General features: G+C 40.5%; 1 protein-coding gene across 1 annotated transcript; it reads right to left on the reverse strand.

Annotated features, from left to right (window-relative positions):
• Positions 1–715: 715 nt before the first annotated feature.
• On the reverse strand, positions 716–25,614 carry CCDC92B (coiled-coil domain containing 92B). Its single transcript, XM_053457315.1, has 4 exons — positions 25,388–25,614; positions 15,960–16,107; positions 4,655–4,702; positions 716–2,410 (listed from the first exon to the last, which is right to left on the reverse strand). The coding sequence occupies exons 2-4, from the start codon at positions 16,087–16,089 to the stop codon at positions 1,665–1,667; spliced, it is 924 nt and encodes a 307-aa protein (XP_053313290.1). The 5' UTR covers positions 16,090–16,107; positions 25,388–25,614; the 3' UTR covers positions 716–1,664.
• Between the last annotated feature and the right edge of the window lie 1,676 nt (positions 25,615–27,290).

Genomic DNA, 27,290 nt, shown 5'->3' on the forward strand with positions numbered 1-27,290 from the left:
TTTTGTGTCAACATTGCTTACGGCAGAGCTTGTCAAATCCAGACCTCACGTTGCTATTAGTCTACAATTCCTATAGTGATTTATAGTATGTCATCCCACGCTATACAATATTTCACATAAACTTATCATAAACCGAAAAGGCCTATAATATGTTCTCAGCTAGCTTATATGTAATTTGCTATAAAGAAACAAGCTCCTAAATCAACATCTTTGAACTGACACGTCGTAACCAACAACCAAGTATGTTTACAGAAGTATAAAAATGTGTAATGTATCATAATAAATGGTCAAGTAAAAGACCTTCACACGCGTATTAAGTAAAGTGCTCTCAGTTATACTATCGGGAGTTGTCAATTGTAGACTTCACAGGGTTGCAAATAAAATTGGGAGCCATAATTCAACCAGCAGCCTAATCTGAGGTCAGAGCATCCAGGTTTCACAATGCAAACATGGACCCCATGTTACTTGCACAGGCACTAATTACTTCTATATGTAATCCGGATTCTCTATTCAGTTTTGTTATTCTGAATGAGTATGTACAAAAAGGGCCCTTAATGATCATGCTCGTTATCAGATATAATTATTTTGCTATACTGAAATATACACAATTACGCATGCATACAATGTTCCAGATGTCAGCCAAACATGGGTCCCTTAAAATGTAAGGGGGGGGGGTATAGGCCTACTCAACAACATGTGTGTGTACGTGGAGCTTAATCCAAAAGAACTGGATGCTTCTTGCTATCGCAGACCAGAGTATGTATTCATAAGACATCATCACATTCTCATGATTTTAAGCATGATGGTCTGAGGTTGCAGAGTACCCCATAGTTGTGCAATTAATTTTCAGCATTCTGGCACTCAAATATTTTAGGTTTTACAGAATACTGACTATAGATCATAAAATGCAAAATAAACTAGTAAAAGATACATAAAATTATTACATCAGCTTATTTAGACGCAAATATTACTTTGGTATTTAGATAAATTTATTTATTTATTAACCATGGAATAAGCCCACCCCCCTGAAACACTACAGGTGAAAATTGATAAAACACACTGTAATAATTAAAAAACTATTAATCATTGGATCAATGCAAACCATTAAATATCTGCTCTTCTGTGATTTGTTGACTGCAAATCATGGATGACTCTACAGTATATATTGTGATATGCAGCATGTTCAAGTAGGAAAGAGATTCTAAATTTATGATAATGGCTATATGCTCCTCTATGTACTCCATTGTCCTTATTTCAAATCCCTTCTAGAAAAACAAAGTTGAAGTAAGAATATAATGCAAAATTATCCAGATTGTATAGTTATGTTCCTTGACTAAGTCTTTAAATGGGATTTTGAAAGGATCTGTGAGGTCAAGAACTTCCTATATTGTTTAGACATTGCAGTGCTGGGCTATGCATCATCCATCAGATGCCATTTGTATAAAAATAGACCTATAGCAAAAGAAAATGCCTACATGACATGTAGACTTTGACAACCTGAAAAGACGGGTTTTCTTCTAATCTTGGTTTTGCCTACACACAACAAGGAAGAAAACTAGCTTTTAGAGGAAGACAGCATTACTAATAATAATTATAAGGAAAACAGTCTGCATGGACAGGTGGTTGGGTTTCCATCATACATCATATTAACCATCCATCTTATTTTACTCTGAATCCAGTGAATCTTGCTGTGCCAATGCCCAACGCTTTCCTCTTTCATTTTTTGGGAGTTTGGCTTTGACGACTGGAATGGTGGCCGATGCTACATTATCATTTTCTGATGAAAGCTTCTCTGGCGAGTAAGGATTGAGTCCTACTGCACTGCCACACCCTGAGCCCACTTTTTCTGAACTACGCGATTTGGATTCAGATCTCTGCCGATGTGGAGGGATGTGCCTCTTTGGGTACAGAAACAAAGCCGGATCTGGCATGGCTTCCAGATCTTCAAGGTTGGTCATTTCCTCCCTCTGAAACGAGTTTCTTGTCATACTTTTTCCTGAGTATTCGGGTGTCTGCCATAAAACACCATGGCTCTTATGGCTTTTCCTCTTGACCTTTCCTTCACAATGAGGTTGTGTAAGTACAGTAAAATCTGTAGGTAGGAATACCATAGGAGATCCTTGTTGTTGGCTAAGTAGCTGTTTTTTGGTAGTATGGAGCTGGAATGATAGATATGCTGCTGCCTCGCTCTGTTTCTGCAGCTCTGTATTTAGAATGGTCACTCTGTGACTCCTTCTCTTCAGCTCATCCAGGAATCTCCTCTCCTTGTCTCTTAGTTTAGATCTCAGTGCAGCAACTCTATTCTCACGGAGGTAAAGATCTTTCTTTAGCTCAGAGTTCAGTTTTTCCTTTTCATGATACCTGGCTTCCATTAATCTGCATTTTTCCTCCATTTCTTGCTCCAAATGATCTGCATGAAAAAATATACAAACAGAAATTACCAAAAACATTTTTTTTGCAATATCAAAGCGGTTCTCATACCAGCCATCAACTAGTTGAATTTTCATACGCTTTATTAGGCTAATGCTGAAAAACATATGGTTACATGAGCTTTTGGGACCTCAGCATTCTCCTCTTAATATGGATTCTTCATTTAGAAAAGACCTCTAAGATCCTGAAAGCTTATGTCTCTCCACAAAAGGGATCACCTTTAGACTAATGAATCTATCTACTCTTGAAATAATACAGATATATATCTATTTTTCCAGATATTAATAATATCCTGATAATAATACCCGTGGTTTAATACTGATACCTCGACGACTGACAACTTGTGTTTTTAGAAAAGTGAAGTTTTATTTCTCAGACAACCCAAGCAATTATTTTGTGTAAACAATTAATCCCAGTGAAGGATATGTTACCAGTGTGAAGCTAATCCTACTAAACTTGTTTCTGTACATTAAAAATGTACAGTAATTCTGAGCTACTTAAAGATGCCTCCACCCAACAGACTCTTAATGATTCTCTTTGAGTCATTGCAACAATTTTACACGCTATAAACGCAGATCTATACAAAACCTGCAAAAACACGAATTAATTGGTACTGTTGATATCAGGCTAGAAAAAAACAGCCAATAGACTTAAAGGAATTATAAAACAGTAAGCTTCTAACAAGCCTGTTTCCTCATGTTATAAGGTGTTCACTTGCTAAGACTAGGACAGCACAAAGCAATTTAGCTGTATTCATACATATCCTAATGTTTAAGTTACTTAATTACACTTCCATATAAAGCTTATATTTCCAGTAGTTATTTCTTTTTGTGCTGCCAACTGCAGCATTTTACCTTTCTGATTCAGAAGCCCCTTTATCATCTGGCGCACACTATTTTTTTAACATTTAGAATGCTAATGTAGGCAAAGACCCCTGGTACATGTCCCTATGCGCTGTGGGGGGTTCTGTAGAGCCCTCAGTGGGAACTGGACCTGTTTCTACATGTTGTCGTCTTGTGGGGAGACAAGGCAGCTCCCTGATTCACCTTTTCGATGTAATTCTTTCATCTATAGAAATCATATTATCTTGTTTTTCAATATAAAATATACCTCTGGCACTAAATAATTTCCAGTGCTATGTTCTCACATGCATGTGCAACTGCTAGCCCATCTAAGAAGAGTTTTACAGCCTCCACCATGGGGTTACTGCAGATGATAGACTGCTGTGATGATAGTTGTATTGTCAGCACATACTATTTGCTAGATAAATAACTACTAGTCTTCAGTGATCCTTTTGCCTGGACTGAATTGATGTAGTCATTCATTGACTGGCTGTGACTAGAGTCAACGCTTTCTATGGTAAAGCAAAAATGAGCAGACAGTCTTAACATTTTAACAAACGACAAACAGTATAAAAATTTTATTTTAAGATACTGTAAAGCGAAACAAAATGAATAACCATAGACATGTACTGATGCTGCCTTGCAAGTAAGCCTTGAAACCCAGTGTGAGAATACGCTGTTCTGCACTGCCACCTAGTGGTAGGAAAGCTTCCCTGTTTGTTTGAGCTATACCTGGCTACATACACATTTATATTAAAAGTCTTTAGGTGCCTGTATGTGGTTATTTTTCAAAAGTATAAACCTGGATTTAATATAGCTCACCAAGTTATAGTGGTTTTTAAAAACAAAATCCTTACAACATGCATTTTGGTTTGACTTTGTTTGGAAATCTTTAGTATTAGCATTAGTTTGGAAAGTCACCAGAGGAGGAAAGGAGAGGAGAGGAAAGTCAGCCATATTCGACATGGCTGTACAATGGGTAAACAGGACTTGACAAGTAGTATGTAACAACAACAGTATGTATAACAATTTACAGGAACAACAGGTAAAATGCAACAATATCTCCTAATCCAAGTTTTTTCTCTGTATTCTGAAAATGTAAACTTTATTTGCATTTTTATAAAAATATTTTTTACTCTTGATTGCTGTTCCTAGGAGAATCTTTCAAAGGTTGCTAATTAAGAGTAAAGCAGCCAATCAGTGGCAAGAAATGTCTGATCATGGTGGAAGAAGGCAGTTTGAACTGGTAACATTGTTATGGGTATAGATGCATCTTGTATACTTCATTCCATGGTACAAATGTTTATACTTACATGCTGATGAGTTACTGACAAAACATGGTAATCATTTGTCCCTAACTAAATTAGAAAAAAGTCCTGTACCTTGCTGGAAAATCTCCACTTGCTTGAGCTCTAATTCCTGGGTCAGCTCTAGAAGAGACAAAACATACAGAGGGTTAGGACACTTGGTGGCACGAGGACACCACAAAGGCTAAAGAAAGGGAATGTTCACTTACTGTCTACCGTATCCCACCTAGTGACAGGTGCCATGATAACAAGATTATCAGTGTTATTCACTTCACCTGTCAGTGGTGATGATCTTATGGCTGATCAGTCTATAGAATTGGTGCCCTATAAATAAAAGGTTAAGCATTTGTGCGGTAAGACCACTTTCACCACTAGATGGCACTGTTTTGTGCCTATTTGTGCAAGTGCTGTGAAGAGATCGCATGACCAGAAATATCGAGTTTGTACCAGTGCTGCACTTGACCAGGCACACGAACCTGGCTGCTATTATCGTATATTTAAAAGAACATCACAACTCTGGTCTGGCTGCATCACTTACTTTACATTTTAAACAAAAAATTATAAACATCTGTAAAGACATATTCCAAACAAATTATATGGGCAAATTTCTCTTTAATGCAAAAGTAAAAAAAATAGGGTAAATTATATGCAGAAGCATTGATTAGTGGTAAAACACATTAAAATATAGGGTCATCACTTTGGGGTGGCTAGGGCCATTATTTTCTCTTTAGAGACTACCAATTTGACAAAATTCCCCAGGTACAGTCAGAATGCATTTAGCAAATTGTGTCTTGCGGCTATTTGTCATGTTCGCCTGAAATTGAGACTTAGATATCCTATCAGTAGTAGGATAAATCAAGAAATAGGAGGCTTGTGATTGTGTCTGGTTATTCTATAACTGGCTTGAAATGTACTTAAGGCATGGACTGTTCATAATAAGATTAATGTTTAATCATATACTTCACTTTCCTAATTCACAATGAAGGATTGTGAAAGCTTACGTGTGTTACATGCACAGCAGGGAATTAACCAAAAATGACTCACTTACCATCCAAAGCTAGAATATGTAATGGCCCCATTCTGGGAGTATGGAGAATCCTTGCCCCCATTAAAATGTAGAAACCAATAAGGAAAGATCCCGTTAATTAAGGAAATCCACATTAGGTGCTTAGCCATTAGAAATCCCAGATACTTCTTTTCTTAGGCTGTTTTGTTTTTGTAGTGCAAGAAAGTCCAAAGAAAATGCGATACTTGCTTTGTTATATGTTATATGCAAAACCAGATTACACTTTAAAATGTATTAAATATTCTTATTCAGAGCAGTTTAATGGTGAAAATGTATTAGGTTAAAAAAAAATAATATATATATACGGTATATATATATAAATAAATATATCTTGGGCCATCAGCATGGAAGGGGAATAAGCCACATTCATGGCAAAGGCCTATTTGCATAGTTACATTTCTCTATAGAGGAACATACTGTATGTATCCAGATACTCTGTATTATTGTGCTTTATAATTTCCCTCGAAATATTTTTTGTACCACTGAATAATGCATTATCTGCGTTCTTCATAGGGCCCTACTGGGAGGGGGTTATTAGTAACGCCACTTGGAGCTGGCTCTCCGCTACCAATTTGGACACATTCTGCCCATTTTTAAGTATTATATAATACCTTTTCTATATTATGTTTTTTAGTTCGGACTACATTTTCACAGTAACTATTTAGCAATATGTCCCCAATAAACTGGATGTACGATGATTAATTTTTATATGGATTTTTTTGTATATATTTAGGGACTCTGAACCCATATATTCACTTGTAGAGAGTTGATACACACACTTTTTTCATTGCTGGTTTACAACAGTTTAAAATAACATTAATCCGATAGGAAGGTATGCACCTCATGTGGGTAGGAGGGGGCCAATAAATAATAAAATGAAAAAGATAAAAATACCCTGCTTTGAGCAGGGCCCTTTTCCTCAACTTTTGCTTCTCTAAGTGCAAACTAAAGTCCCAAGAAGCTTTTCAGAAGCATTCTCGGTTCCTTTGAGAGCACCAAGTAAATAAAAATTAACTGTTTTACTTGATTAAAGAATTATTCCTGAGAAGGGTCTAAGCATTCATTGGTGCAACAGATGTTGTTTCTAATATGCCATTTTGTTAGAGCAGAAAATGCATTTTTAAAGGCACAGTGTATATAGGAGCCCCATTATAGTTAATGGGAACCTAGTTCCTGCTAAAATCAACAGTAGTGGCTGCAGTCCTGTGTAAGTATGTTAGAAGAATGTCAGGTTTTAGTTATGTTTTCTCTTATTAAGTGTATCTGTTTCAGGCATGAAATATAATTATTTTATTAGGCCAACATTGTGCCTTAAGATGTGGGAACTAAACCTGGAGCCTGCAGGAAACCTGAACACTTTATTCAACACCAAGCCCAGTGACCTTCTTCTGCAAGAAGAGCTGGCCATGCATAATGTATAGTGAAAGGGACACTCCAGAGGACCATCAACAACGAGTGCATATTAAAGTACTTTATGAATACTTTAATATGTATCCTTAAAAATGTAGAGGTAATGTTCTTAACCTGAGGAGTAGCTGCGGGGCAAGAACACATCTCTTGCACATGAAATGTCTGGGGGACAGGGGCAAATCCACATGGCATTTGCATGAAGATTTCAAGAGACCACACAGTTATCATATACATTAAAGAGCACATGGTGGCTGGAGTGTCCCTTTAGTATGGGACGATATCTTGAAAGTCGACCAATAAATACATGCTTATATTAGGTGTTATATTGAGAAAAGCCCTAGCAAATCCTACCAACTGCATTTTTATTATCAAATACTTTTGACAGAACAGCCATTTGAGCCAAAATGGGGATGTGGAAGATATATAACCAGGTTTATTCACTAAAGAATGACTGAACCGACTGTGTAATGCACAGTTACAGTGCAGTGCTTCCTGATGTCTTCTATTTTTGATTGCCACATTTAAATTATTCAGCTCACCCAAGTAATTGTCATGTAAAGGCAACGTGAGTAAACACAAAATGCAGCTTCTAAATGCTCATTTAATTTATTGAAGGTAAAGAGCTAATCAAAACCTGTCTAAGGCTAGGTTTCCACTTGGGTTTTTGTCCGGCGTTTTTTTCTTGATGAAAAACGCCAGGAAAACTGCCAAGAAAACTGCCACTGCATTTACCTGCGTTTTGGCGTTTTTTCTGCAGTTTTTTCTGGCGTTTTAGCCTTTCTGTGGAAATTGCTTTTTTTGACCTTAGGCAGTTTTTCCAGCCTTTACAAGTTAGAAGTTTCACCCAGCTAAAAGGGATTAGGATAAATGGCAAGTATCTGCCCTCTCCTGATGTCATTTACTTGGTAGACCCTTTTGTCTCTTTTCTGTGGTTTGTAAGGCATGCTTTATTCCGAATGTCTGCTCCTCTGGGAAGATTGGCCCCAAATGATGGTGCAAATTGTTTGCTGTTGCTTTTGGCACGCAGGATCCGGTCGCGTATGTTTGTTTGTAATGGCATGTTTGTTCCAAATGGTGTAAAATTCAATATGAACCAGTCCAGGACTTTGTTTTGTGTGAAACTGTTTGTTTTCAGCCTATTTCTCGTAGGACACACAGATACTGGGTCCATCCTCTGCATTGTGACTGTGGAAAAAACGCCATAAAAAACGCCAAGGCAATAAACCCACATGGCTTTTTCATGGCGTTTTTTCTCTCTCATAGACTTCTATTGGAGAAAAAAAGCCAAGATTTCTTGCAAAAAACGCCAGAGTGTCAACATGCTGCAGTTTTGAAAAACTGCCACAGAGCCCAAAAAAGCAGAAAAACGCCAAAGAGGACTGAAAAAACGCCAGACAGAAAAACGCCAAGTAGATATTGCATTTTGCGATTTCCTATTGAATTACAGCTAACATCTGGCTGCATGCGTTTTTCACAAAAAAACGCCAGGTGGCGCTATTGGCGTTTTTATAGGCGTTTTTAGCAAAAAAAAAACCCAATGGAAACCAAGCCTAAGGCTAGGTTTCCACTTGGGTTTTTGTCCTGCGTTTTTTTCTTGATGAAAAACGCCAAGAAAACTGCCACTGCATTCTCCTGCGTTTTTGCTGGAGTTTTTTCTGGCGTTTTAGCCTTTCTGTGGAAATTGCTTTTTTGACCTTAGGCAGTTTTTCCAGCCTTTACACGTTGGAATTTTCACCCAGCTATAAGGGATTAGGATAATCTGCCCCCTCCTGATGTCATTTTCTTGGTAGAGTTCTACGTAAATGCCCCGGCGGACCCTTTTGTCTCTTTTCTGTGGTTTGTAAGGCATGCTTTATTCCAAATGTCTGCTCCTCTAGGAAGATTGGCCCCAAATGATGGTGCAAATTGTTTGCTGTTGCTTTTGGCACGCAGGATCCAGTTGGGTATGTTTGTTTGTAATGGCATGTTTGTTCCAAATGGTGTAAAATTCAATATGAACTTTGTTTTGTGTGAAACTGTTTGTTTCCAGCCTATTTCTCGTAGGACACACAGATACTGGGTCCATCCTCTGCATTGTAACTGTGGAAAAAAACGCCATAAAAAACGCCAAAGCAAAAAACCCACATGGCTTTTTCATGGCGTTTTTTCTCTCCCATAGACTTCTATTGTAGAAAAACGCCAAGATTTCCTTGCAAAAAACGCCAGTGTTAACATGCTGCGATTTTGAAAAACTGCCACAGAGCCCAAAAAAGCAGAAAAACGCCAAAGAGGACTGAAAAAACGCCAAACAGAAAAACGCCAAGTGGATATGGCATTGTGCGATTTCCTATTGAAGAACAGCTAACATCTGGCTGCAGCATTTTTTCACAAAAAAAAACACTATGTGGCTGAATTGGCGTTTTTAGCAAAAAAAAAAACAAGTGGAAACCTAGCCTAACCCTTGTGAAAAGGTAACTAGTTGTGCCAGGAATTGCGGCCTATTCTTTGTTTTAATTCAGCTACATTGGAGGGTCTTCGAGCATGAACTGCCTCTTTAAGGCCATGCCACAACGTCTCAATTGGATTTTGTTTCCTTTGAGCCATTCAGAGGTGGATGTTTCTGATCACTGTCCTGCCGCATCACTCAACTGCTCTTGAGCTTTCGGTCATGAACTGATGACCGGACATTCTCCTTTAAGATTTTTTGGTACAGAGCAGAATTTTTGGTTCCATCAATTATGGTAAATCGCCCAGGTCCTAAAGCATCAAAGCGGCCCCAAACCTTCTCACTACCACCACTGTATTTGACTGTTGGTGTGAAGTTCTTATTGCGGAATGCTGTGTTAGCTTTACGCCAGATGTGATGTGACCCATGTATTCCAAAAAGTTCCCCTTTTGACTCATCAGTCCACTTTGTTTCTCATCTGTTCTTACATTTCTTTAGGTTGTCGGCATCATATGCAGGTTCTAGCCTACTTCACTTTGCAAGACAGATTCTATTTAACCCCTTAAGGACAATGGGCGGTCCCTAAACCCATTGAAAACAATGCATTTTGAGCCCGTACATGTACGGGCTTTGTCATTAAGGGGTTAATTGATGTTTAGATTCAATACGACTAGCAGTAATGATGCCTGGTGTGTCTAGTGAAATTGAACCCAATTACCAATTACATTTGGTTAACTGTTGATTTCATTACTAAGGGGGCAAATGCTTTTTCACATATGGCCATGTAGGGTTAGGTAGTTTTTTTCCTTCTATACATGAAATCATAATTTAAAAACTGCATTTTGTTTACTTAATATTAATATTAAATTAGTTTGATGATCCGAAATATTTAAGTGTGACAAAAAAACAAACTTTTCCACAGCACCGTAAATCAGTGAAATGGCCTTTTAAGAAATCTTCCCACACTTACAAGCAGAGCCGGCCTTAAGTGTTCTGGCGCCCTGTGCGGACTACTCCTCTGGCGCCCCCCCATCCCCCCCCCAAAAAGGAAAAAAATCTCCCCCCTCTGCCCCTTCTCACTGCCTCCCCCTGCCCCTTCTCACTGCCTTCCCCCGCCCCTTCTCACTGCCTTCCCCTTCTCACTGCCTCCCCCCGCCCCTTCTCACTGCCTCCCCTCCGCCTCTTATCACTGCCTGCCCCTTATCACTGCCCCTTATCACTATCTACCCCCTCTCCCTATCCTTAATTACCTTGTTGCCGGAGTCCTGCGGTGGGAGTGGGAGGCGTCCGTCTTCCCGCTCTGCCGCGGTGCACGCTTCACAGCTGAGCGCCAGAATAATTCCGGCGATCTGCATGAAATGCCGGCACCGCAACGGAGCCACGGAGAGTGAGGGGTGCCGAGCGGTTGCTGAAAACTTCACGAGCAACCGCTCTGCGCCCCTGCCCGGGACTTAAATGAAAACACAGTTTTTTGGTTTTTTTCTTAACTTTATTTAACATCCTCCAAAAAAAAAACTTTATTTAACATGGAGGATGTTAAATAAAGTTACAAAACAAAAAGATGTTTTCATTTAAGTCCCGGATGGCGCCCCTGTACTTCAGGACCATTAGGAATTTATGTTGTACTTTAAAAATAGAAATTCAGATGTAATAAAACTATTCTTACAGCTAAAATTATATATGAATATTCTTTACATTTAAAATATAATTACTAGTATATTACAAGTTTAAAATATTTAAAAATGATTGATTCATATATAGTCAATGGTGTTCATCCACCAAAGCAGGAGTTATGAACTAGAGCCCTGCGCGGGACTGCTTTTTTAATCCCGCTCCCGTCCGCTCCTGCTTTTTTTAATCCCGCTCCCGCAATGTGGGTGTTCCGCTCCCGCCCTCTCCCGCCACATTTGTGGCCAATCCCGTCTGCTCCCGCCACATTTGTGGCCAATCCCGCCCGCTCCCGCCACATTTGTGGCCAATCATGCCTGCCTCCTTACCTGGTTTCCCGCGCAGTCCCGCAAGGCTGCCCTCGAGTTGCTCCCTCACAGCGTCTCTTCTCTTGCTCCGCCCAGGAACAAGGCGGAATCACAGGAAGTGACGTCACATCACGTGACTCCGTTTTGTTCCTGGGCGGAGCAAGAGAGGAGACACTGTAAGGGAGCAGCGAGAAAACAGCCTTGTGGGACTGCGCGGGATTACCGAACCTGCAGGTACAGTGCCTTACCGCCCGCTCCTGCCCGCAGCCCCAGCAAGACCGCCCGCGCCTGCAAGTTTTTTGGCCTCCCAATGCAGTCCTCTATTATGAATCTGCAGTTGCATATCTAAGAGTAATTCATGAGAATAAGCGTATATAAGAGCGTAGGATATTTATCATCAGTGTGCAAACACTTTAAATCAAGTTCCCGATCTAAAATCAATCAACAGACTAACATTTAGGAAACATATAATAGACAATATGCTGTTATTTTTTAAAACTTACTTTTGTAACATGTGCCGCACAAGTTTTAATGGGTCTTGATCAATAATTTATGCTGTGCAGATAATTTTAATAGGTGCTTCACACAGAAAATAAAAGCTACGTAATGGTGATTGTCTCAATTAATCTCAGCAGTATATAGTTTTATGCATCGGTAAAATGGAATTATATTATTACTAAAAGCTAATGTCTGGATTGTTCTACTGGTGGTTGAATGCCAGATTGGACCCCATATTGACTGAGAAGCACAAAGTGTTTAATATATATTACATCACCAGTTCAATATAGTCTGTCTCATTAAATTTGCATAAGGCTTGAGGCAAGGTTGATTTATTTTAGGAAAGGATACATATCCTTGATAAAAAAGACTAGAAAGCAATAGAGAAAGCAAGAGATTTGAGAGATTGGAACCATGGTTATATGGTTCTAGGTAATTGACATCAACATTTCTTGGGTATAGTTATTATCCAAATGGTGGAACTTCTCAATGTTCCTGAAACACAAGGTAATGAACTCCATCTCATAAAAGAAATTTCTAATTTGGGTTAAAATGCAGTGCAGTTCCACTGATTTAGATCATTGGTAAAAAATATAGCCATGAAAAATTAGATAGGACTTGCCAATTGGGGGGGGGGGGAGGGGGCTAAGCAATACAAGGTCATATAGTGTGACAGAATGCCAAATATTTAGGCCTTAGATGGGTGTTTTTTGAATGGTATGGAATCTGAATTCTAGCTTTGTTTTGTGTATTTATTGGTCATTATTATTCTAGCAGCAACCCGGGAATCTGAATGTATGCCTTTTATGACTTTTAGGTTGAACGCTCCCTTATTCTGATTATATGCACATCTCAAATAATTTTTAACCCCTTAACATGTATGTGAAAGCAAACCTTAAATAGGACATACTTTTAAACATTTAATTGATCACTTTTCTTACTTAGTAAAGGTTTTGGGGAAAATGATTGGTCACCTTCCAAATTTCCATACTGGTAGGGAAGCCATCTTGAATTGATCTGCATTATTGTTAATTTTCATCAGTGTGACAAAAATACTATTGAGCCCTTATTCAAAACACAAAGTATAGCCAGTTTTAAAAATTATCTCAAACAGAATGGTCGTTCCTTAATACATACAGTATGATAGCTGAGTATCCCTTTGAAATGAATTTTCTCACAATTGCAAAGGCAGTGAAGGGTTCATCTGTATCTTTCCTGTCCCCAGTTCACTGGTTTCCAGAACATGCTCAGCCAAACACATCTTATGCTTGCCGTTTATCACCAGCCAACTCCAGCGCAGGCTCACTCAAGAGTTCCAGTGCTAAACAGGGCCGGCCCTATAATGGGGCAGACTGGGGCAATTGCCCCAGGCGGCACTTTAGAAGGGGCGGCACTTTGCCGCCCCAAGCGCTTTTTTTTTTTTGTTTTTTTTGAAGCGGAGGAGAGAGAGAGGGGCACCGAGTGGTTTTCGCTTACCCGCTCGGTGTCCCTCTCTCTCTCTCTCCTCTGCGGCGAGTCTCCCTGTTCGGTCCCGGTGCCGGCTTGTAATGCAGAGCGCCGGAAGTGACGTCAATTTCCGGCGCTCAGCATTACAAGCCGGCACCGTGGCAGAGCAGGGAGACTCGCCGCAGGACTGTTTAAAGGTAAGTACCGGGGGGGGGGTCGGGGGTAGATAATGGTGTCGGCGAAGTTTAAAATGCCGCCCCCCCCGGCGTCGGTGGGGGGGGGCGGTGTTTTAAACTTCGCCCCAGGCGGCGTTAAGTCTTCGGCCGGCCCTGGTGCTAAAGCAGCCAAGACTGGCAAAAATCAGACTGGGAGCAGTGGCATCTTCTAGCCTAGGCTTACTAGGCCTAGGGTGAAGGTTCCATGGTGACGGCAGCCCCTCTGCCTCATAACAGGGAGCCTATTAAGAGATCAGGCTCCTTATGGCAACACTGCTGAATGGGCCAGTTGAAAGCATGATAACTAATGTCTCCAACTGCCCCATTAAATCTATAGGTACACGGTTGGTAACGTTCTACATAGTCTCCTTCCACCTGATGCCTGGTCCTTAAAAAGTGTAGTGCCATGATATGACATCATATCTCGATGCCCAGAAGTAAGGGTGGTGAGGTACAGGGGGGAAATGGGTTAGGCCTAGGGTAAATAAGTCACTCCTGATGAGGGGGCACTGCAGCACTGGAGCTTTTTATAATTTTTCCTACAGGTTAAGGAATGCATAAAAAGTACTTACAGAGTACTTTAATATGTATTCTTCATTGCTGGGGATCTTCGGGACATTAGACTGTCCCTTTAAGATTGATTAGGTAAATATTTGGCAATTTGTTTCTCAAGTATTTACATTGATGTTTTCTTGGTTTCTGTTCCAGTAACCTCACAAGTACTGACCTTTCCCAAAATTGAAGGGAATTAAGAATTACCTACAGAGCACATTAGAACAAGACAGGCTTCATGGATTATCAATAATGTGTGAAGTCATTTAGAAGGCAGGAACCATTAACTGATCCCAAATCATTGATGAATTCACTAAAAGGAAATTCTGAAAGATGAACTTCTACTTAGCTCAAGCCGGCTGTCATACAGCTGGAATAATCAATATGTAATATACTCTTTTATAAAGAGAAAGCCATTACCTAGCTTATTGTTTATCAGGACATTGTTTCTTGTTTAAGACTATAAAGACAAATGGCTATAACAAAAAAGAACTACATTTATTAATTGTCATTAAATGAATATTAATGAAAAGGTCAAAATAATAATTTAAGTAGATATTTTCTTTACTGTACAGGATTGGCAGCTTTTTGAATCTACATTTACTATATATATGGTGGGCTTCTTATGAAAAAAACTTTTTCTACTTGAGTATGCCTTCAACTTTAATAAGGTAGCCAGGGGTTTGCATAAAACCTCTGTCTCATTTTCTAATGTCAGTATCACCAAAAATCCAGACACCAATTATACATGTAATATGGACTCCAATATACATTCTGCATGTAAATATGGCCAGAGTATTCCTTAAAAACCACAATCAGTGCTGCCTTTATGACTCCCAAGGGCAGCCAGAACAATCACTGGTTAACCACTGTTAATTTTAGTTTATTGCGCACATTCCTTACCAAAATATGTACGATCATCTCCCAAAGCAAAACCTTCTCATTGTATTTAATTCCTTCCTATAATTCGAGAAACTCTGTTCATCTAATATTAAAGGGGCAGTAACACTTCTTTGATGATGAAGATGATGCCCTTCACATAGAAATGCAGCTTGTTCAGATGTACTGGTCGCTGGTGCTTCAAGCATTCATTGACACAGTCCAAATACTTTTTGTTTTTTAATCATGTCACATAAAACAATAGTGCCTGCCAATTAAAATAGTCTATTTCAAAAACATAAGTAGCGTAATACATAGGAGGATTATACAAAAGGCAACCTAAGCCACTGTCTAGGGACCCTGGCCAAGTCTACATCAAGCATCATGTGTCATCCATGCTGAGTGTGGAATCATAGTTTCCCTGCTTTCTAGTTCATTTGAACGTGTACCTGTGTCATGCTATCTAAATGTTGTTATTAATTAAAAGCATAAAAAAATGGCTTTTTTGTAAGCAACATTATCAGAAAGGATATGGAGTCACCCATTGCTTCAGAATGTATACCCTCTTCTCTCCTCCAATGTCTATATCATAATTGTTAGTCACATGAACTAGACTGCAGACTGTAATTGAGTTTGATGTAATCACAGCTAATTTGGTTTTCTGATGCTCAGACATTGCAGGAAATTATGATTCTTCTTTGCGGAAAGAAATAGAAATCTAACGATTGCCTCAAAACTGATAAAAGTGAGGGTTTTTTTTTGGTGTTTAAGCCCCTCCACAAAATATTGTTTAATCTTCAGAATAATACTCATGACATTTTCAGGAACTGTCTACTATAAACTTTTAGCTTCTAATATACTAATATAATTCAGGAAATGAAATAAATCACATCAGTGAATTTTGAGTGCTTACCTGTGCAGCGTTTTTGCAGTCTAAGGATCTCCAAGTGAAGATCGTGTAATAGCTGAAGCTGTTCCTTTTTCAAAAACGCAATGTTGCGTTGCACACTTTGAATCTGCTGTTCAAGGGACAGAGTTTCCATCACAACATGGACCGTCTCCTATAAGGATTTAAAACAGGGTTTTAAGAAGTTGTTTTAGAGGAAATTCTCACAGTCACAGTTTTTAATGTCATTAAATACCGTATTGGCTCGGATATATAGGCCGCACCCGAATATAGGCCGCACCCTAAAAGTTAGGTGCTTTTTTAAAGAAAAAAGTTTCTGCCCCCCCGAGATATGCTGCCACTCTATCCCCCCCGAGATATGCTGCCACTCTACCCCCCCAAGATATGCTGCCACTCTATCCCCCCCGAGATATGCTGCCACTCTACCCCCAAGATATGCTGCTACTCTATCCCCCCCCGAGATATGCTGCCACTCTATCCCCCCCGAGATATGCTGCCACTTTACCCTCCGAGATATGCTGCCACTCTGTCCCCAAGATGTCCCCCCCCACCAGACTTACCGGTGCAAACTCCACAGGGTCTTGCGGGGCCGGCGGGGGACGTCTACGCATAACACCTATTCAACTTCCTGTGCCGGTGCTTACGCCGTGGGAAGTACCGGCAAGGAAGATTGTTCACGCAGATGTTCTCCGGCAGCGGCGATGCGAGCATAAACAACCTCCGCTGCCGGCATGTCTGCACGATGTGCTTTAAAATATCCCTTGCCGGGACTCCCCCCGTGGGAATTCCCGGCAAGGGAGATTATTAAAGCACATCGAGCAGACATGCTGGCAGCGGAGGTCGTTCACGCTCATCGCCGCTGCCGGTGAACGTCTGCGCGATGCGCTTAGACAATCTCCCGTGCCGGCACTCCCCCCGTGGGAAGTGCTGGCAGGGGAGGCTGTCTGAGCGTATCGGAGAGTAGGATGCAGGTCCCCTGCACCGGTGTGGGGGATCTGTATCCTAACCCCGCTGCCTGTCCGGCCCCCGGGACTGCATGTCCCGGGCGTCGGGCGCTAGACCCCGAATATAGGCCGCACCCCCACTTTAAAGACTTAAAGTGCGGCCTATATTCCGGCCAATACGGTAAATGTGTTAAGATTATTTGTTTGTCAATAAGTACCATACCTGGGAACTTCTTCACTCAAGCTTCCCAGAGCCTTCCCTTGCGGGACGCGGTCAGGACTGACGTCAGCAGGCGGTCCCATGATGTCAGTGTGTGGTCCCTCTCACATCAGGGGCGTTCCTGCTGATGTCGGGGGCGTTCCCGTTGATGTCAGTGGGAAAGACCCACATTTAAAGGGAAAATGGGCAAGGAGCGGGACGTATAAAGACTCAGGTCTTGACCCGGAGGAGCAGTGCTTCACCCAGAGATCTCTGGGTCAAACTTGGAGAGTTCCCAGGTATGATAAGTACATTTATTTTGGAGATATTTAGTTTAGACACTTACTTCAGGAAACTAAGATAGTTGTCTTGATGAGGCATGACTCTTATTATCTAATATTATCTAATCATTTTCCTATTCTGAAATTAGCCCCCTTTCTTACACCACCTTTACAAAGGCTGCCAAACAACAATACAACTTGAAGTATCGGTTTAAAATATATTGCCCCAAATATTGTGGTGTTCTAGTTCTTGCATAATATAATGTTTTCTGTAGCTGCATATTAGCCATTTGTATGTGTTTTAGCCAACAACACAATGGCTCAGTCTTAATAACCCAGTACTAACACTCTGAATAATGAAAAATGGAAGAATGGACTTCATTAGCATTGCCATAAAGAATCAGCTCAGCATGGTGTTTAAGCAGATAGAGCCACCCAAAGCTTCACATGACTGACAACAATGGCAGCCTCCAAGTATTCAGATATAGGACGTTGATTGGAACAAAAAATACCGGTACATAAAATCAGGTTTTAGTCAATGCTAACCCATTTATCAGTATATGACACGGTTTATGCTGAAGGAGTAAAATATTTTTCCATGTGGCTTCTCCTTTAAGAAAAGGAAAGGCGTAACTTAATAGGAAGAAATAATCATGTACACCCTGATATAATACACATGAGGTGGTGTTTTAATACATATATATTGCCTTTTTTACCATTACGCAGGTGCACACTTCACGAAAAAAATATGCATCTTCAAATACAATTACAGATGCAAGTGATTTCTGGGAACTAAACAGAATAAAGCATATTTTTTCTTTTAGAATAATAATCATAATTAGAAGCATTCTAGTACATGATTCAAGCCTGGCAGTACAAATCATGCTCATACCTTAGTCTACTTTAAGCCACAGATTATCCTGCAGAAAATGTGTTTCTGAAAAATAACTAGGGTAAGAAGGTGGGCATTTAACAGTTTAACCTAATCCCTAATTTAAGACCTAACAACATAAAGAAAAATATTTTTTTATTTGATTGCTGTGTGGTCCTTTTTAACTTTTCATGTGATCCATTTTGATCTGCAGAATATCCTAAATGCATTTGTTCCTTTCCCCACCCCATATTTTTTTCTTGTATTTCTAAGATTTATAAAGAATAATGTAATCTGTAAATACGTACCACAGGATTAATAAAAAAACACCAAGCAGAAAAATGTAGGATTTTGAATCTGGCTTATCTGCGTTAAATAAAAACTCAGATATGATTTGTAAAGCAGATGGGTATTTAGGGACCGACTAGTGTTCATATCTAGGTTAAAAAGATTTACTAGGAGCAACCAGAGGATTAGAGGAGTAATCCGGGCAATGTCTGGGCACCACCAGGTTGCTTCTTCACACAATCACATCTAAGATACATGCGTAAAATGCATACATTTGGACATCGGGACTCACCAGGGCTGATCTTATATATATATATATATATATATATATTTATATATATATTATATAAACGACCTGTGTGGCTGCCTAGGGCGCTAAAATGGTGGGTGCTGCTGCCACCAGGATTTCTCCAATGTTGAGAAGAGGCATGTAGTGGTGATATCAGAGATCTAGTTTTTCTAGGGAGCAAATACACTAGCGCCAGGGCCGGCCCAAGGCAAAATGCCGCCTGGGGCGAATTTTAAAATGCCGCCCCCCCACTTATCTACCCTTCCTCTCCCTCCGTCCCTGCCACCCCCCATTATCTACCCTTCCTCTCCTTCCCTCCCTATTATCTACCCTTACCCCCCCCCCCTTGTACTTACCTTTCAGCATTCCTGCGGCGAGTCTCCCTGTTCGGTCTCGGTGCCGGCCTATTAATGCTGAGCGCCTGAAATGAGGTAATTTTCCGGCACTCAGCATTATAAGCCGGCACCGAGACCGAACAGGTAGACTCGCCGCAGAGGAGAGAGAGAGGGGCGCCGAGCGGATGCTGACAGCTTGGTAAGCGAAAACCACTCGGCGCCCCTTTCTCTCGCTTTCGCCCCTTCAAAAGTGCCGCCTGGAGCGGTTGCCCCACTTGGCTCCATTGTCGGGCCTGCCCTGACTAGCGCCTCCATGATGAGGAACAACTGGGGCATCCATGAGAAGAGACACATAGATAGGTCAAAATACATGTAAGGTATAAAAAGAGTAATAGGCATACTGCTACAGAATAAAGCGAGTCTTCATCCTATTCCATGTTTCTTTGTGCTTTATTTAGTATCACCATACAAACTTTACTGGTGTTTCCTTCTTTTTTAACCTAACCTAATTGTCATCTACCACCTTAGTCTCTCATTTTTTGGTCAGTGTGCATTTTTCAAAACATTGTTGATGGTGTCCTTTATATTTGATCATTCTGTACTAAGGTTTTTGGAAAAATCAACATTTCCGAATCAAGCCAAACTAGTATATCATAGAGTCTTTAATTTTTTGGTTTGTACCTCCTCTATGACATGTGTGTGAATTATTCCCCATTGTAAAAGCTAATTTCTCTGATGCAAACTTTTTAAACCTGTCTACTGAAAACAAATTGCCATAGACACCAATGAAAGAGGGATTTAACAGCAGACATAAAAGATGGTATGCTTTCCTCTCTTCCCCACCTATATGGTTAACAACTTTTATTATGAAAGACCAAATTGTGCTAATTTAGGAGTACAGGCCATATCTATCAGGAAAACACTAAATAATGTTGTTATCATGCTGAAATCCACAACTGAAATACGGTCACATACCTTTTTTTATTCAGTATAATAGTCCAAGAACTGCCCTTGTGTGCGCAGTTAAATATAGAGGCTATGTTTGCAGAAAGGTTACAGCTGAGTGCGATTCAGTAACGTGGAAAAGTTAAATATTGTTGGATCCAATCAGTCACTTAGAAAATCACTGGTATGCAGCAGAAAATGCAGTATTTTAGGAAGTCATCTAAACATACTACGGCAATCCGCATTAGATTTGGTTCTAATTCAAAAGGAAATCAATATATGGGTTCTACTCATTCAGCCTGGCCACATTTCCATCGCTTTAATATACTTCTAAATGTACAATAATATATTCTGTGATTATTAAACACTAGACCACTGCTCAGTACCCACAAACTGATCCTATTCCCATTGGGGATTGGCATTACACTTTCTATACTCATGCTTAAGGGGAAACAACGTTTTCATCTTTTACAACTGGAAAAATCATTTTGCCGTCCGCTGCCATGTTGCTCTTGCAGTAAACGAATGATTTATGCTGTGAGCTATCACACCACCTGTCCCCTAAAGTTACACTTTTATAAATGTTTATATTGCTGTTGCAACTAAATATCACAGACATACAGCTGCAGAAAAAATGTTTTTCCCTGTTGTATTCTTCCCAAAAGGAGTATAATCACAGCCCTTGTGTACCGGACCCGTCTGGATTAACCCTTTACCCTGTTTGCCTCATTGAATCCCTGCTTTCCTTGCCCCGTGACTAGCAGCGATTTCCCTGGAACCGTTCAGCGTTTAGGACCTACAGAGGTTCCCCCTGACGTTTTGACCCTGGATATTTTGGACACCCATTGCCATACCAGAGTCCTCTTTTGTGGATCTGCTGCATACTTGGTGGGGTACAGGGGGGGTTGGTTACCGAGAGGAAGCTCACTGGGGAACTGGTTTCTATCACCCTCCTCAGACTGGGATTCAGCAGCCGCGGCTCTGGAACCCCTGCCCAGCTGCATCAGGGACGGGAACTTTCAACGACTATCACTCGGGGCCCTGCCCACAGATCGGGGAGCTTTTTAGACTGGACAATCTACAGACCTTGAGCTATCCAGCGACACCCTGTGATTGACGGCTCCCCCTTGGGATCACCCTGAAACCAGTGACTTGGGGTCATGCGGACATTGCTGTACTTGGTTGTCAGACTGTGGCGCCAGGCTGTCCCGGCAGAGTATTGTTGTGATGTGATTATGCGCCTTATCTGATTCAGTGGTGTATAAAAGGCTGTGTGTTTTTTCAATAAAGTGTGTTCTGTTCTCACTTCAACATTGGTTCTGTTGGATGTTTGGGATAGATTACTATAATATTTAACTGTCCTTTTCAGTATCAGTGGTGCATAAGCTACACTACGGCTAGCTATAGCATCATGGCAGCTCCAGGATAGCAGTGTCCCTCTTCCTTTCTACAGCATTAGTCTTGCCTGGCGCTGAAGAGTTTAATCACTGGGCTCACGGAGAAGGAAGCACGTTTTGGTGGTGTACACAGCTGGAGTACATGTCGTCCTGTCACACACAAATATTTTATTTTTTCTTTCTACTTTCCCATCTTTCTCTTCTTCCTCTTGTCTTTTTTTGGCAGCACACAACACTATCTGGCAGGCACTCAACCTCCCCACAACACTATCAAGCAGCCTCTCCCATGTTGCACACACACCAATACCTCAGTCACACTGATAAGGGGGCATAGAGCAAAGGCCCAAATATAGTTCACTTCCTTTTAAACCCCACTACGAACCATTCTCAAGCTGATTATATATATATATATACACCGATCAGCCATAACATTATGACCACTGACTGGTAAAGTGAATAACACTGAAAATGGGCAAGAGTAAGGCTCTGTAAAAGTAAGACAAGCAACTGCAGACAAGTCAGGGTGCCCATGCTGACCCCGGTTCACTGCGGAAAGCTCCTACAATGGGCATGAGAACAAAAGAACTGGACCACGGAGCAATGGTATTCCCTGATGGCATTGGCCTCTTTAGAAGGATAATGCTCCCTGCCACAAAGAAAATATAGTTTGAATGGCGCACAACAACAAGTTCAAGGTGTTGACTTGGCCTCCAAATTCCCCAGATATAAATCCAATCGAGCATCTGTGGGATGTGCTGGACAAACAAGTCTGATCCATGGAGGCCCCACCTTGCAACTTACAGGACATAAAGGATCTGCTAATGTCCTGGAGACAGATACGACAGCACACCTTCAGAGGTCTAGTGGAGTGGGTCAGGGCTGTTCTGGCAGCAAAAGGGGTGACCTACACAGGTGGGGGTCATCATAATGACATGGCTGATTGGTGTCTATATATATTTCCGATATCAACGATTACCTTGTAAGCTTCAAGGTGTAGCTGAAATGCCTCCAAAGCGATGCATTCAGCGACACAGAACACCCACCCCAGGACGCAGTGTGACCGTTCCAGAGAGCAGTCACGAGCACCACTGCGAGAGATTTTCCCTCTCGCAAGATGGCGGCGCCCTTTAAAAAAATTAAAACGTTTCCAAGAGGGTCCCTCCAGACCCTCCTGAGAACGCTAGCTCAGGTTGAATACAGGTACTGCATTCAACCATGCAAGTCAATGTAGCCCAGCTTTCTAATTACAATGTGCTAAAATGAGGGCTGTATATCTTCCCAAAAATCCAGAAATGGAAAGAGTTAAAATACTTGCATTTCAAATACCCAAGGGGTGTCTACTTAAAGCAAAAAGATGAACGGTTTGATGGGGTAAATTGGAGTGTCCCAAATAGGGTATAGGCACAGACTGACCAAAATAAAAAAGCACACTTCCCAAATGTGGTGTTTTACCTCCCAAACAACCTGACAAACCCATGCATGGAGGGCATCACTGTACTCGGGAGATATTGCTGAACACATATTGGGGTGTTGTTTGACAGTGACATATACCAGGAGCTGTAAATTCACAAAAAAACACAAAATAAATTACTACCACAAAGGGTGGTAGTAGAATAAGTGCATGAAAAGGGTTAAAATTCCAGCATTTGAAATACCTTGGGGTGTCTAGTTTCCAAAGATAAGCGAAATAGCACATGGGCAGAATGACAATTTTTTTTTTTTGAAATAGCAAAACGCTACTTGTACTTATTGCCTTATAACTTAAAAAAAAACCCATAAAAACATAAAACCATTGGGTATTTCTACAAATAGTAGAATCTATTTAGCAGGTTTTTTTCATTACATGAGTAAAAGATTTTTCAACTAAAAATGAGAACAAGTGCTTTAATTCAATGTTTCATCATTTTTTTTTATTGGAAATGATATGATATGATCAAAAAGAAAGCCCTTCTTGTACTAAAAAAACAATATATAACTTGTGTGGGTACCCCAAACGGGAGAGGAGAAAATTACAGCTAAACACCAGCACAGTAAAAGTGTTAAAACAGCCTTGGTCACGAAGGGAACAAAGGGTACAGCCTGGTCCTTAAGGGGTTAAAGATCTTCCTTGATGCCAAAGATTAATTTATGTACCCACTTGGAACTTGGTCCCATTCCCATGTGATTAGGAGCATAAACACTTTACTGTACTTATTGTCAAATGGAATCATATTCTGCTACTATAGGATAAAGTTTATATTCTTGAGAACAGAATGTAGAATTTAAATAACTTCGCTGTCAACGGCTATGCTGCCTTTCATGTCATTTCTGTGCTCAGTGGAGAGTGCTCTGATAGGTTGACAAGCTTCATTGCCTTTGCAGGATCAAAACCTTCTAAAAATTGTCTGCGTTGTTTTGCATTTAAATATTTTGTTTAAACAATAAAACAATCAAAGATGCAATAGTTTATTTTTAGTGTATTTATTTTGGTAATTTCTCAAATCAATCTAAGGAAGCACAGGTTTTATAAATAAATATGACGGAAGCTGCCTAAACTCCATAATTCTTATTATTTTACAACTATTTTTCACAGTCTGTTTCTGAGCTGCGTCACAAAGTTTGCCAACTCTGCACAAATGGGAAATCAGAGCGGATCTTGGTGAGATTATAGCATCTGCAGATGAATACCCGTTGACAGTGGATATGCATATTACACACTATTGCAATAAATGGTTTATTACATTTGTATCCAGAAAGCTATTATAAAAAAATATCAGGTCAACACATGAATCTTCGACCACAGGGTTACAGAATGATTATCCGGACAACCTAATGGAATATTTATCTTGTCTAATTCCTTGTTTCATGGTTAGTAAAGGTTTTTGGGAAGGGGTAATAATTAGTCAAATATCAAATTATTTCGATTAAGACTTTGATCTTATTGCCCAAACAGAAACTCTAGAATATAATACTCTAAATAACATATTTTTTATATTTTTGGATAGAAATTGCAGTTTATAAAAACACCAAGATGCTTATTAAGAAGTAACAAAAGATGCAACAATTTCCATTTTTTTTATTAACAATATATCCATTCATCTAAATGGATTATTTATAGAAATCCTCTTTTGTCTTCCACACAGGAATAAACACTGCTATGTGAGGGAATCACAAGGCACATCTGCTGCTCTGGATTCCAACTCCCATCAGACATTAGCATTTACGACTTATACAGCTTCACCATGCTCCGCAGAACCGTACAATGAGTGAACAATAAATAACAGGGCTTTCAGAAACAAAAGGTAAGGATGAGTGTGATGGGAATTATAGTCCACATCGAGTTACAATGCCTTATGGCCACATGGCTCTTACAATAAATGTTTATGCTTGCGGGAAAAACCTACAATAAAATAGCGCATGCATAAAGATGCAAGCATAAGATGCTGCGGCTTCCTACTAACAAAGTACAGGAGGGAGGTTTCATTCAAAGGAGGAGAAATGTGAGAACAAGAGGTCATCATCTAAACCTAGAGGCCCAGAGGTTTGGATGTAATATGCAGAAGTTTAACTGCACCTAGGGTGGTAGATAAATGGAATAGCCTGTCAGCAGAAGTGGTAGTGGTTAATACAGTAAGGGAATTTAAACACGCTTGGGATAGGCGTAAAGCTATCCTGGGTCTAAGACAAGACCAAACACTGATTCATTTTTGAGTTTTTACATCAGAAAAAACAGGGAAGACTATGTAGACTGAATTGTTCTTATCTGCCATCAAATTCTATGTTTCTAGTCCAGATGTAAAGCACGGCTTGTATCCGCAGCCCTAACTGGCTTCAGAAGCAGACAGAGCACGTTTCACCCACACTCTGAAATGAATTGTTTACATACAGAGAGCACAGCCATCTTACCTGCACAGAAGGAGAATGCTGGCAGAGAGCAATACAGCTTCACCTCATTAGGACAACCTCAGGACTAGGGGCTGGTGATGCAGGGCAAGTTTGCAGCTCTGTGCAATATGGACCGCAGAGATCCCATCCGTCCCATGGAATAGTAAACCTCTAGCAGACCACCTCTCGCTCACTCCTTGGGGGTCAGAGTGCTTTAGGGGCTGGGGATGTCCTTCTTCACCGAGTCCTACAGGCCTTGCTATGTAACAAGGTATCAAGCCAAAGGGGGCTGGCCAGAGGATGAGGCGTAAACACAGCAACGTGACAGGAACTGGTGATCTCACAGAAAGGGGGTCTCTCCTACCATTAACTAGAAGACATTGCAGCTAAGGGAGGGGGAGGGGAAGCACAGCCTCATCAGCATGATGAAATCATGATTGGCGTCCCCCAGGGGGATCTGCTACAGAAGCAAACCATGCCCTGTCTCTGCAGGATACAAATATTCCACTCTTAGATTTCTTAAGCTGGTTGCTACTGGAAAGCAGTAGTCTTATTAACCCTTTCTGCAGTGTGCTGCATAGCAGGGCTCTAAGACATCAAAGGGTTCTAGACACTGTTATAGTGTTTTGGTTTTTCTCAATGTTCTTTTGCTTGAAAATATTTTACGTTGCGATAATTTTCACGCATCTATATATCTATCTTCTGTCTGCCTCTAGATTCTAAGCTTACGCGTCAGGCCCTTTTTACCAAATGTAATATTTGTCTTAGTCTGTCAGTTCTAGTTTTGTCAGACCCTTTGAATTTATGCACTAGAAGAAGTTAGAAGCGATGCGTAGATTGTTGGCGATATATAAATAAAAGATAATAATAATCTCTATATAATGCTTATTTTTGCTTTATTTGTGTCCTGTGAGCTCTCTAATCTTTTAACCATGTCTGATTGTATTCTTCTGTTTTCTTTTCTGCCATATGGGTTTTACAATATTAAGATGTAATAAGAACCCTGATGATGGATAGAGAAAAAAATAATATAAGGTTCTATATTATAGATCCTATAAACATAGTTCAAGTGTTATGTGCTAATATTTCAATGTCTATTTTTTTAGGTTTTATTAAAATGTCTGCCTAGTTTTAGGGATGGTCTTCTGGTTGATGGAAGATGAGCCCCCTGCCGACGACCAATAGAGTCGCTCGTACAGACTTTTAAAATCATGCTGCCGCAATTTAGCCAGAGGAGACCACTGGGCTCCCCACTCCAAGAGTTAAAGGTCCATACGAACCACCAATAGAATCGCTCGTACGACCTTTAACTCTTGGAGCGGGGAGACCATGGTCTCCCCAGGCCAAGTTCTGCTGTCAGGAGTTAAAGGGCCATAAGAACGATTGGTTGATGCCAGAGGAGGCCCCTGCAGGCGACCAATAGAGTCGTTTGCACGGCCCTTTAACTCCAGAAGTTTGTGTGTCGACATGAATGTATAAGTGTTTGTGTGTAAGCATGGATATATATATACATAAGTGTAAGTGTTTGTGTATTAGCACGGATGTGCATGTGTAAGTGTTCCTGTGTTAGTTTATATCTGTAAGTGTTTGTGTGTAATCATGAATGTATATGTGTAAGTGGTGCGAGAGGGAGTATGAATTAGAAAGAATGTGTAAGTGGGTGTTAGTTAAGTGTATGTAATTGTGTGTACATATGTGTGCCAGTGGGGTCACTTGGCTTTACTTGGCCCCAAGGCCAGAAGGTGGCAGCCCTCAACAGATAACAGCCCTGGATTTTTTAGTATTGTTTACACAGCATATACTTGTGGGATCCTAGCCCCAATATTTTTTTGTTCAGTACCTCACCCCCCTATTTCCTCATTCATCTCCCCAACATCAATTGGACCTTGTGGTTAGAAATCAACTCTGTTTTTACTGTGTTATC

Source organism: Spea bombifrons, chromosome 2, assembly GCF_027358695.1.
Source record: "Spea bombifrons isolate aSpeBom1 chromosome 2, aSpeBom1.2.pri, whole genome shotgun sequence".
Taxonomy (NCBI): domain Eukaryota; kingdom Metazoa; phylum Chordata; class Amphibia; order Anura; family Pelobatidae; genus Spea; species Spea bombifrons.

Coding starts and splice junctions, on each gene's coding strand:
- CCDC92B (XM_053457315.1), bottom strand. CDS start 16,089: ATGGAAACTCTGTCCCTTGAACAGCAGATTCAAAGTGTGCAACGCAAC. Junction 4,703..15,959: donor ACTGCAAAAACGCTGCACAG/GTAAGCACTCAA, acceptor TGTCTCTTCTAG/AGCTGACCCAGGAATTAGAG. Junction 2,411..4,654: donor AGTGGAGATTTTCCAGCAAG/GTACAGGACTTT, acceptor TTTTTCATGCAG/ATCATTTGGAGCAAGAAATG.